At 50.3% G+C, this 10,851-nt stretch overlaps 1 protein-coding gene across 1 annotated transcript; it reads right to left on the bottom strand.

Annotated features, from left to right (window-relative positions):
* Positions 1-457: 457 nt before the first annotated feature.
* Positions 458-5,895, bottom strand: PIM1 (Pim-1 proto-oncogene, serine/threonine kinase). The gene is made up of 6 exons (XM_003311282.5): positions 5,227-5,895; positions 5,005-5,111; positions 4,853-4,903; positions 4,393-4,759; positions 2,715-2,891; positions 458-1,952 (listed from the first exon to the last, which is right to left on the bottom strand). The coding sequence occupies exons 1-6, from the start codon at positions 5,306-5,308 to the stop codon at positions 1,795-1,797; spliced, it is 942 nt and encodes a 313-aa protein (XP_003311330.2). The 5' UTR covers positions 5,309-5,895; the 3' UTR covers positions 458-1,794.
* Positions 5,896-10,851: the final 4,956 nt, after the last annotated feature.

Genomic DNA, 10,851 nt, shown 5'->3' with positions numbered 1-10,851 from the left:
ATGCTCAAAATGTTTTACTATCAGTGGCAGACAACTGAAAAAAGCTTCAATGGTTAGTTTGATAATAGGTATGTATTTGTTATCTCTAGATCAGCCCTGTCCAATAGAACTTTCTGCAACGATGTTTTATATGAGGTGGCCACTAGCCATAAATGGCTATTGAACGCTTGAAAATTGTCACATCTATCCTATTTGCATAGCTTTAAAATTTTAATCTGGAAAAGGTTATTTTATTAGGCCTCCCATGCCAGATATTGCCCAAATTTTGACAATACTCGTCCTACCCCTTGACCATACATTCGTTTCAGGAAGGGGACTATCCTAGAAATCCTAATGTTGAAGGAAGCCAGATTTAGGCTGAGAATTCCTTTCTCCTACAATTCTTTGGCACTTACCAAATGCTCAATAAATGCAGGTTAGCAATGCCTCCGCACAGACAATGATTAGAAGCCACGAGTTAAGACAAAAGGTTTTTATTCAAAAAACGCCAAGTATAAAAAAAAAAATAAGATCTCTTTTATTCCCCTGTACAGTATTTCACTCAGATAAAACCAGCAGGCTACCTGCTGCTCAAAACACAGCCCCAGAGAGGATCTGGAAGGCACACCATCCAGAACTGCTTTTCATAATTATCCTATATACACAGTCAGCAATGCCCCTCCCCATCACCCACAGAGCCGGGACCCACCTGGGTAAGTAGGTGAGGGGCCCCACAGAAGCCAGGGAGCTGCAGCACTGTCCCGCCTGAGTCCCGTCACCCCACAAACAGAGCAAGCGTCGCAGCCCTCCCCCAAAAGGTCCCCAAGTCAGAGGAGGAAAGGAGGAAAGAAAACTAGGGCAGCAGCTATGGAAGCTTGGAACAGGAAGGGAACCAAATAAATAAATAAATAAATACATAACATTGACCTCCAGGTTAGAATGCGCATCTTTCAAAACAAGAAACAAAAACAGGTAAAATAACTTAAAGGCAAAATTTCTTAAAAATTAGATCAACTACAATCTTTTTGTATACTACCATGCCAACTGTACACACATTTACAGCTTTTCTGTTGATTGCATTGTTTGTGCATTTTTTGTGTGTGTGAGGTCTTGGCTTTGAAACAGTTAAGTAAAAACCAAAAAGGAAGACCAGTTCACTCAGAGTTTTACTAAAGGAGGCAGAAAAAAGGGCAGGTGGCTCAGCGTTTGGCCCTGTAGCCTCTTCCATGGCACCTTTCATATGAAGGAGGGGGTGAGGGAGGACAGGAGAGAAAAATAGGGAACCAAACCCAGGCAGATTTTTGGAGAAGCAGCAGGTAAAAGAGGCAAGTTCAAGTATTTCTCCCAGCACAGCCGGAGTCCCCACAGAAGGCACTCAGAAAGAGTCGGAAGAGGTGACAGGGACTTAAAATGGTGCTAGTCCTATCCCATCCCAACCTGTTTCCCCCCTACCTGACCCATCGCGGCATTCAGCAGAACTCGTGATGAAGGAAACAGTTCCATGGCAGGGTTCTGACCCACCCCCACCCCCCACCCCCGGGATATTTCAGAGTCCAGCAATGCTGGACACCTATGAGAAGAAGAGAGTATCTATGGGAGGAGTTGAGGCCTAGGACCCCTGGAAAGTCACTCTTCCCCACTGTTGGGAGGCAGCCTCCAGGGGCCTGGGATCTGGAATGAGTTGTAAATGTTGTTCCTGTATCAAGCACTGTCCTGCTTGGCGAGAAGTGTCACTGGTACTCGGGAAGCTGGAGACAGAAGCTTCCCCTCCCTCGGGCATCTGACAAGAGAGGGGAGGACCTGCCAGAAAGGCTGCTATTTGCTGGGCCCCGGCGACAGGCTGTGGAGGTGGATCTCAGCAGTTTCCTGGGGCAGGAGAACATCTTGCATCCATGGATGGTTCTGGATTTCTTCGAAGGTTGGCCTATCTGATGGTCTCAGGGCCAAGCACCATCTAATGAGATGCTGACATTCTGCAGAAAGGAGGATAAACAGAGGTTATGAATGACTCAACTTGTTTTTACACTGCAAAGGTCTTCCCCATTTGCTTCTCAGAGGCCCACAAGTCTGGGGTCCCAGGGAGGCCAAGCATTTTCTAGAACACTGTGCTGGGTACCCTTCAATAGGAAGGTATTGACTAATATCTGGGTCCTCCAGTCTGCTTTCAGCTAAAAACTGACTCCCCTCTTAAACCTGTGGTTTTCAAACTTCAATAGTGGGGGCCTTTCCCACAACACCCACTCACCAGAAATAGGAAGGATGATGACAAGAGATTTTGATGAGACACCACTGAGCATGATGAGATGATTCAATTCACCTACCAACTTACAAACACGAACACCACCCACAGTGAGGTCACTGGTACCAAAATATTTGGAGCTGCTGCCTTAAAGGAGATGCTAAAAGAGCTTTTAACTTCTTACTCCCTGGCAAAACAGCCAGGAGTTATCAGGTTTCTGTTGGTACCTTTAAAAAAGTTTTTGGAGAAGCCAGATTGTCTTTTCTTCTTAATATGCTCACACATGCCTTCCTCTGACCTCCCAAGGAAAGCTCAAGTGCAAACCATGTGATTTATGAGGCCAGCTCAAGTGTAAATCACTCACCTACAATTCTAAGCCAAGGGTCACAGAATCTACTGGAGAGTGAAGCTCTCCAGAATTTCAAAGACTGTCCCATGAAGACTAATAGCCCCATGAAGACCAATAACCCCATGGCCAGGGGTTTCCATCAGTTACCTGAAGAGACCCTCTGCCTGAAGAAAACCTGGCCCCTGATGATCTCTTCGTCATGCTCGAAAGGAATATCTCCACACACCATATCATACAGCAGGATCCCCAGGGACCAGACTGCCGCCGACCTGCCATGGTAGCGATGGTAGCGGATCCACTCTGGAGGGCTATACACTCGGGTCCCTGTGAGCCAAGGGAATAGAAGAGAAAACACACTTTTAGCAAAAATAAGCACAAAGAAATTGGGTGGTATATATAACTCTTTTTTTAAAAAAAAATCCCTTCTCTCAGGAGCTAGGTGAACTCCATTTTTCCCCCTGGGCTAAGGAGAGTGGAGGCGCAGCTTACGGCATCTCTCCAACCCAAAGCATTACCCACCTCTCTGCTAGCCCAAACCATAAACTGAAATTCTTTATGAACTGCTCCAAGAAACAAACACAGCTGGCCGCAGACCCAAAACTTGAGGCCCTGTGAGGCAGGACCGCCTGCGAAGGATGAAGGGATGCATGTCTGCACAACCAAGAAAGGTATCTCATAGACTATCCTTAAACTGCATTCACCACCGCCCAGGAGCCCGGGTGAGATTCTCATGGCCGACAGGATCCAAGCAAGGATGCTTGCACAACATCCTAAGTCAGGGTGCCCTTTGGGAGGCCTTCCTCCCCACCCGATGCACGCAGGAGCAGACACCCACACCCTTTCCTCCCTAGGCTGGAAAGGTAGACAGAGCTGCAGGGTTGGTTTCAGACCACGTGATTCCTGTTTACAAACTTTGGGTAGTAAAAGAAAAAGGAGGGGCCATGCCGCTGGTGCTCACCAGGGGGCAGCAAAGACTTGAAAGAAAAAACATGGGAGGACCCGGCCAGCCATTAACTGTTAAATACAAAAAATGCAGCCCAACCCAGCGTCCTCCAAGGGCAAATAAACATAAACCACAAGCCCGAGTCACAAGTTTTGAAAGGCTGTCGTTTGTTAGGTTAAGCCGCTCAGATGATGACCCACCCTCCGCAGCTTTGATCTCAGGCTCTCCATTCCTTCTTTTCTGAAAGAACCCGCTCCAAGCCCCTCCCTAGGATAGGTTTTCATCCTCTCTGCGGAGACACCCAACTAATTTTCAAACCAGCGACAGATCTTATTTCACAACATTCATTCCTGACTCTCTCACCCCATAACACTAAAGAAAAAAAAGCCACCAGTAATAATATAGTTCCTATTCCTTAACCTTCCCTAGATCAGAAAGGAGTTAAGAACTGCAGCTCTAAAACTACCATACAGAAAACTAACTCCCTTATAAAACAAAACAAAAATTACAAAACCGGCATCAATTTCCACCTCTTCCCCCGCCCCCATCCTTTTACTGGCGGGGAAACTGGGTCAGACTTTAGAAAAATCTGGGCTACTGCCGGTTGCCCACAACCTCTTATTCATCGGGAAAGCCTGGAACTAACTGAATTCCACTTGAAGAATAAAATCATGCCAGAAACATTACAGGTTCAGCTGGCTGAAAATCCCCGGCTTTACTACGCTGGGAGGCTCTCCTGCGTCCCACCCCGGCTAGCATCCAGCCAGGCGGCCCAGTGACCTTTACAAAAGGCTGGCGCGGGAGACTGGCCGAGGCCTCCGGGCTGGGCCGGGCCGGGCCGGGCCGAGTCACCTGGGCAGCTCCCTCCCGGGCCTGGCTCACCATCGAAGTCCGTGTAGACGGTGTCCTTGAGCAGCGCCCCCGACCCGAAGTCGATGAGCTTGAGCTCGCCGCGATTGAGGTCGATAAGGATGTTTTCGTCCTTGATGTCGCGGTGGAGCACCCCGCAGTTGTGGCAGTGCCGCACGGCCTCCAGCACCTGCCAGAAGAAGCTGCGGGCCAGCTCCTCTTGCAGGGCCCCCCTTTCCGTGATAAAGTCGAAGAGATCTTGCACCGGCTCGGGCCTCTCCAGGATCAGGACGAAACTGTCGGGCCTCTCGAACCAGTCCAGGAGCCTAATGACGCCGGAGAAACCCGAGCTCACCTTCTTCAGCAGGACCACTTCCATGGGCACTCGAGTGCCATTAGGCTGCAGGGGCGAGGGGACCGCGTTAGGGCGGGAGTCGGGGGCGCCCCTCACCCCACCCACTCATCCTGGGGGTCGCTCCTGCAGGACACTCACCAGCTCTCCCCAGTCGGAAATCCGGTCCTTCTCCACGTGTTTGATGGCCACCTGGAAGCCCAGAGTCTCCGTCAGGTTCCCTCGTCCGGGCTAAAGCACGCCCGTGCGCCCCCCGCCCGGCGCGCCCTCCCCACCGCGGGGCGCCCACTCACCGGCAAGTTGTCGGAGACGCGGATGCCTGAGTAGACCGAGCCGAAGCCGCCGCTGCCCAGTAGCGGGCCCACCTGGTACTGCGACTCCAGGGGCTCCTTCTCCTTGCCTAGGAAAGGGGGAGGCACGGGGACTCAGTGCCGGCCCGCGAGCCGCCAGCTCCCCACCCAGGAGATCCCGCCGCCGCCCCGCATCCCCGGGCCGGAGGCGGGGGGTGCTCTCACCGGGCGCCAGCTTGGTGGCGTGCAGGTCGTTGCAGGGCGCGGCGCGCAGGTGGGCAAGCGAGTTGATTTTGGACAAGAGCATCCCAACCTCCAGGATGTCGGCGCAGGGACGGTGCCCAGAGGAGCTGCAGCAGGAGCCGGAGCCGGGGCTGTGCCGAAGGCTATGCCTGGGGCTGTGGCTGTGGCTGTGGCTGCGGGTGGCGTTGCGGCTGTGGCTGCGGCTGGCGCGGAAGGCCGAGGGCGAGTCGGAGGACAACTGAGGGCGCTGCCGGGACTGGCGGCGGGAGGGCGCGCCAGCGGGGTCGGGCAGCGCTGAGAGCGGCGGGGTGAGCGGCTCGTGGGGCTCGTGCGGCAGCGCCGCGGGGCAGGAGGCTAGTGGTTGCTGCTGCTGCTGCTGCCGGTCCCGCCGCCGCCACTGCCACCGACTCCTCTCGGGCCTCCTCAGCCACCGCGGCCGCTGCAGCAGACGCCCGGCTCGCCCCGCAGCCAGGAGTAAAGGGGAGGAGCGCGCCGGCGGGGAGGGCGCGCGGGGAGGGCGCGGCGGGCGGGGACGGGGCGGGGCCTCTCCGGGAGGCCAAGGCGGGGAGCCGGGCTGCCGGGCTGGCCGAGGGAGGAGAGGGGGTGGGGAAGCGGCGGGACTGGGCGACTCCCCTCGGCCCCCGCCCCTCGCGCTCCGTGGCCGCGCCCCGGCCCCGCCCCTGCCAGCGCGACTCCAGCCAACCAGAGGCCGATTGATCTGCATAACTCGGCGCGCCCCGCCCCCGCCCCGCCCAGCTCTCGCGGTCAGAATGGTCTCTACGCCGCCACGACGTGGCGGGAAGGAAAAGGCGCCAAAATGGAGGGGGAGGGGCGCGGGGCGTGAGGGGAGGCGGGAGCTGGGTGTAGGGCCGCGAGGGAGGAAGGATGGGGAGGGGCGTATCGATTCAAACCCAAACAATAACAAAGCCATCAAAGGCCGCCCGAGGCCGGCTCTGCGGCTCTCCGTTTCGCTGAGGTTTTTGGGTCAAGGGCTCGAGCCGGAGCATAACAAGTTGAGCTGAGACGACGGGCGTTGGTGTGTCAGGCGGGGAGGCCGGCGCGCCGGGTGTCGGACTGTGTGTGGGGATGCCGACGAGGGTGGTCTTTCTGTGTGACTCAGACCCGAGACCTCCAAGTCGGCTGGGGCGGGCTGACGTCGCGCTGTAGGCTGGGGGCGGATTCTGGGGGTTTGTGTGTTGGGGGGCGCGTCGGGGGCGAAGGATCCGCAGGACATGAGTCACGGAGGGAGTGGAGGAGTCAGGCCTGGAACAGAACTGGAGGCGGGAGCCCCGCTCCTGCGGGAAAGGGATGCAGCCCTCAGTCGTTCCGGCCGGCTAAAAGCTCAGCCGCGGGATTCCCATTTTAGAAATGCAAAAGCACCAGCGAATCCTGATTCCTGGGAAGGGATGTGTGTCAAAGGGCCGGGTAAAGAGGAAATCACGAAGCAAATGTTAGTGTTGTGATGCCAGATGCTGCCTCAGCCCCTTCTGTGAGGGCGGAAAATTCCTCATCTAAAACGAGGGTGGGAGGGTGCGCTTGATTTAACCAGTTTTCACGTTGTAGTCACCTTTTCATCAGCCTGTTATTACCAGGCAGGCAATACCAGCAATTATTGGCCAACCCCAAGTCTTGTCTCAAAGGAAACCCCCCACCCTCTGCCTCCCTTGGAAATAACCCGGAACACTGACCAATTCCACTTGCATCCTTTGTCCTTTTAAACTTCATGTAGAGTTGATAACGACGTGTGAAATGAGTAAATTAAAATACTATATAATCCATAAATTGAATTGTCAGTGGCCTAAGTAATTGAAAGTTAACTACATTCTATTTTAATTTTTTGAAGTGCCTGCCATTTAAAGGAAAAATCAGGATCCCTATAGCTGTCATTAGTGAATTTAAATGTTTCCTTTGAAAGTTTTCTACAGTGCTTGCTTTATAAAAGTGCCCAGATCCTCCACAACTTTTATGAATTTATCCTACAAAATATTACATATTTTCCTTTTGTTTGTGTACTGTGGCCGAACTCATTCATTTTTTATGACTAGGAGAAAACCCAAGGGAACAAGAATTACTCCCTTTTTGCAGATAGGAAAATGAAACATAAATAGGATGGCACAGGGTCATACAGCAGCTAAGAGAGGAGATGAAATGACCCAAATTCAACTCCTGAGTATTCAAAGCTTTCCGCTTATCAGGGTCTAAAACTGTCCTTGGCACCGAACAAGACATCATTAAACATATGTGATTCCCACTTCCATCCCTTCTACCCTCCCTTTCCTTTCTCAAACCCTCAAATGTAGTCAAACAGAACTATTCCCACTTGTTCCCACTCACCTAGCACTTTACAGACCCTTTGCCTTTGCGGAAGCAATCAACCTGTCCTGGGAGAGCCCTCTCTACCTCTCCACTTTTATTCAAAGCCTTTCCACTCTTTAGGAAACAATTGTAGTTCTACCACAGATTGATGAACAAACTCAGAGCATTGGCTCACTGTCCACTAATCTGACAGTTGGGATTTGTTTTTTTAAATCCTTTTTGTTCATTTACTTTTCCATTATACTTTGTCTTCCTATTCCTTGAATGCACATTTTTTTTTTTTTTTTTTGAGACAGAATCTCGCCCTGTTACCCAGGCTGGAGTGCAATGGCACTATCTCGGCTCACTGCAACCTCCATCTCCCGGGTTCAAACAATTGGTTCTCCTGCCTCAGCCTCCCAAGTAGCTGGGATTACAAGCTCCCGCCACCATGCCCAGCTAATTTTTGTATTTTTAGTAGAGACGGAGTTTCACCATGTTGGCCAGGCTGGTCTCGACCTCCTGACCTTATGATCCGCCTGCCTCGGCCTCCCAAAGTGCTGGGATTACAGGTGTGAACCACCATGCCCAGCCTCCTTGGATTACAGGTGTGAGCCACCATGCCCAGCCTCCCTGAATGCATACTTTATCCAACATTTGTTGATAAAAGAGAAGACTATAATGGATTCTAACAAAAAGGCCATAATTAAAGTCAATTTATACCAAATTTAAATGAATTAAGTGGGCTTCGGGAACATAAAAGTTGGGAGCAAGGGCTTTAAACTAAGTTAGCCTGGTTTCAATTCTGGGATCTGGCAGCTACTAGTTAGGCATTGGTCAAGTTACTTAACCTTATTAAGCTTTAGACAGAATGGAGATAATAACAGCATCTACCTCATAGGGTTGTTGTAAGGAGCAAATAAAACTCTTGTTTGTAAAGCATATAACCCAGTACAGAGTAAACTTCTAATAAATATTAGCAATGATGATGGCAATAATGTTGATCGTGGTTATGATGATGATGTTTTTTCAAACGGCCTTTTTTTTTTTTTTTTTTTTGAGACGGAGTCTCGCTCTGTCTCCCAGGCTGGAGTACAGTGGCGCAATCTTGGCTCACTGCAAGCTCTGCCTCCCAGGTTCACGCCATTCTCCTGCCTCAGCCTCCCGAGTAGCTGGGACTACAGGCGCCTGCCACCACGCCTGGCTAATTTTTTATATTTTTAGTAGAGACGGGGTTTCACCGTGTTAGCCATGGTGGTCCCGATCTCCTGACCTTGTGATCCACCTGCCTTGGCCTCCCAGAGTGCTGGGATAACAGGCGTGAGCCACCGCGCCCAGCCCAAACGGTCTTACACCTAGAAGGTACCAAAGGTAAACTACTGGATTAATAGTTCGATTTTTAACCATTTGGGGAGAGATGTGATTTAAAATAGTTGTTTCTAGTAGATCTTTTAGGCCTTTTAGAAAAAAAAATATGTATCAACTTCAACCTTTTTCACTTTTTCTAGGTCTTTGAAGGACTAAATATTTAATTAGTTAGAGCAAAAGTGATTAACATTTAATATATCTACTTTGTATAGTGGGGGCTTCACAGCTGGAAGTTACAAAACATGGACCTTGCTTGGCAAACAGCTTTGATTTACTTAAAACTGCTTTAAAAGATAATTAGTAAACATTCAGATGTGTTGTGGGTCAAAAGTTACTCCTCGAGAGTAGGGAACTTGATGTTTTGATTCATCGAAATATAGTCTTAATAAAATTAGCACTATTTGTTCTATCTCAAAGAATCTAACAAAGAATCAGAAAAATCACCCTAATAATTAAATGACAAGTGCTTTTGGAAGGATAAAAGGCCACAATTATGCTAACAGTTCTCTGGGAAGAGGAGCATTTATTAATATTAATTTGAACAATATCCAAATTAATCCTTAGGTGGTTTTCATATTCTGCCTGATATGGGTTTAATCAAGTCATTGTCAAAGGAATGACTTCACCCAGGGACTATATGCTTATGCAAAAAAAAAAAAAAAAAAAAAAAGCAATGACTTCAGCAATTTCTGTAGTCACGAAATTTTTTTAAAAAACAAGTTTAGAAGAAAGTTTGAAAGTGATATCGGTACACAATTTTTTAAAGTGTCTGTAAGTCTAGTCAATGCATTTATATAACTAGGATTGTATAACTAAGACTCTATACGCTATTTATAATTAATCAGGTAGAGACGTATTGAGTCTGCATCACTCATTTATCTCCTAAAAAAATTTACTCAGTTTTTTATTTATTTTATTTAGTTTATTTGTTTTTGAGACAGAGTCCCACTCTCGCCCAGGCTGGAGTGCAGTGGCATGATCTCGGGTCACTGCAGCCTCCCCTTCCCGGGTTCAAGCGATTCTCCTGCCTCAGCCTCCCAAGTAGCTGGGATTACAGGCGTCCGCCACAACACCCGACTAATTTTTGTATTTTTAGTAGAGACGGGTTTCATCAGGTTGGCCAGGCTGGTCTCAAACTCCTGACCTCAAGTGATCCGGCGGCCTCAGCCTCCCAAAGTGCTGGGATTACAGGCATGAGCCACCGCGCCCGGCCAGACAGGAAACATTCTAAATTTAAAAAGACCAGGCATGGTGGCTCACGCCTGTAATCCCAGCACTTTGGGAGGCCGAGGCAGGCAGATTGCTTGAGCTCAGGAGAGCAGCCTGGGCAACATAGGGAAACCCTGTCTTTACAAAACAAAAACTGAATATTTCTTTTTTTGTTTTAATTTTTATTTATTTATTTTTGAGACAAAGTCTCACTCTGGTCTCCGAGGGTCCGGAGTGCAGTGGCACAATGGATCACGGCGCACTGCAGCCTAGACCTGCGCCCAAGCGATCCTGCTGCCTGAGCCTCCCACCTAGCTGGAATTACAGGGGTGAGCCACCACGCCGGGCTAATTTTCACTTTTTCTTTTTTTGTGTGTGACGGGGTTTCACTCTGCTACCGAGGCTGGAGTGCAGTGGAGTGATCTCGGCTCACTGCAAGCTCCGCCTCCCGGGTTCACGCCATTCTCCTGCCTCGGCCTCCCGAGTAGCTGGGACTACAGGCGCCCACGACCACGCCCAGCTAAGTTTTTGTATTTTTAGTAGAGACGGGGTTTCACCATGTTAGCCAGGATGGTCTCGATCTCCTGACCTCGTGATCCGCCCGGCTCGGCCTCCCAAAGTGCTGGGATTACAGGCCTGAGCCACCGCGCCCGGCCGATAATTTTCACATTTTTTGTAGAGATGAGGTTTACCATTTTGCCAAGGCTGGTCCCAAACTCCTGGGTTCAAGTGATC

This window comes from Pan troglodytes, chromosome 5 (assembly GCF_028858775.2).
Source record: "Pan troglodytes isolate AG18354 chromosome 5, NHGRI_mPanTro3-v2.0_pri, whole genome shotgun sequence".
NCBI classification, from domain to species: domain Eukaryota; kingdom Metazoa; phylum Chordata; class Mammalia; order Primates; family Hominidae; genus Pan; species Pan troglodytes.
The sequence above is the reverse complement of the archived record's forward strand: the minus strand, read 5'-3'. Positions and strand labels throughout refer to the sequence as shown.

Coding starts and splice junctions, on each gene's coding strand:
- PIM1 (XM_003311282.5), bottom strand. CDS start 5,308: ATGCTCTTGTCCAAAATCAACTCGCTTGCCCACCTGCGCGCCGCGCCC. Junction 4,760..4,852: donor TTTCCGACTGGGGAGAGCTG/GTGAGTGTCCTG, acceptor TCGCCCCTGCAG/CCTAATGGCACTCGAGTGCC. Junction 1,953..2,714: donor CAGGCAGAGGGTCTCTTCAG/GTAACTGATGGA, acceptor TCCTTTCTGCAG/AATGTCAGCATCTCATTAGA.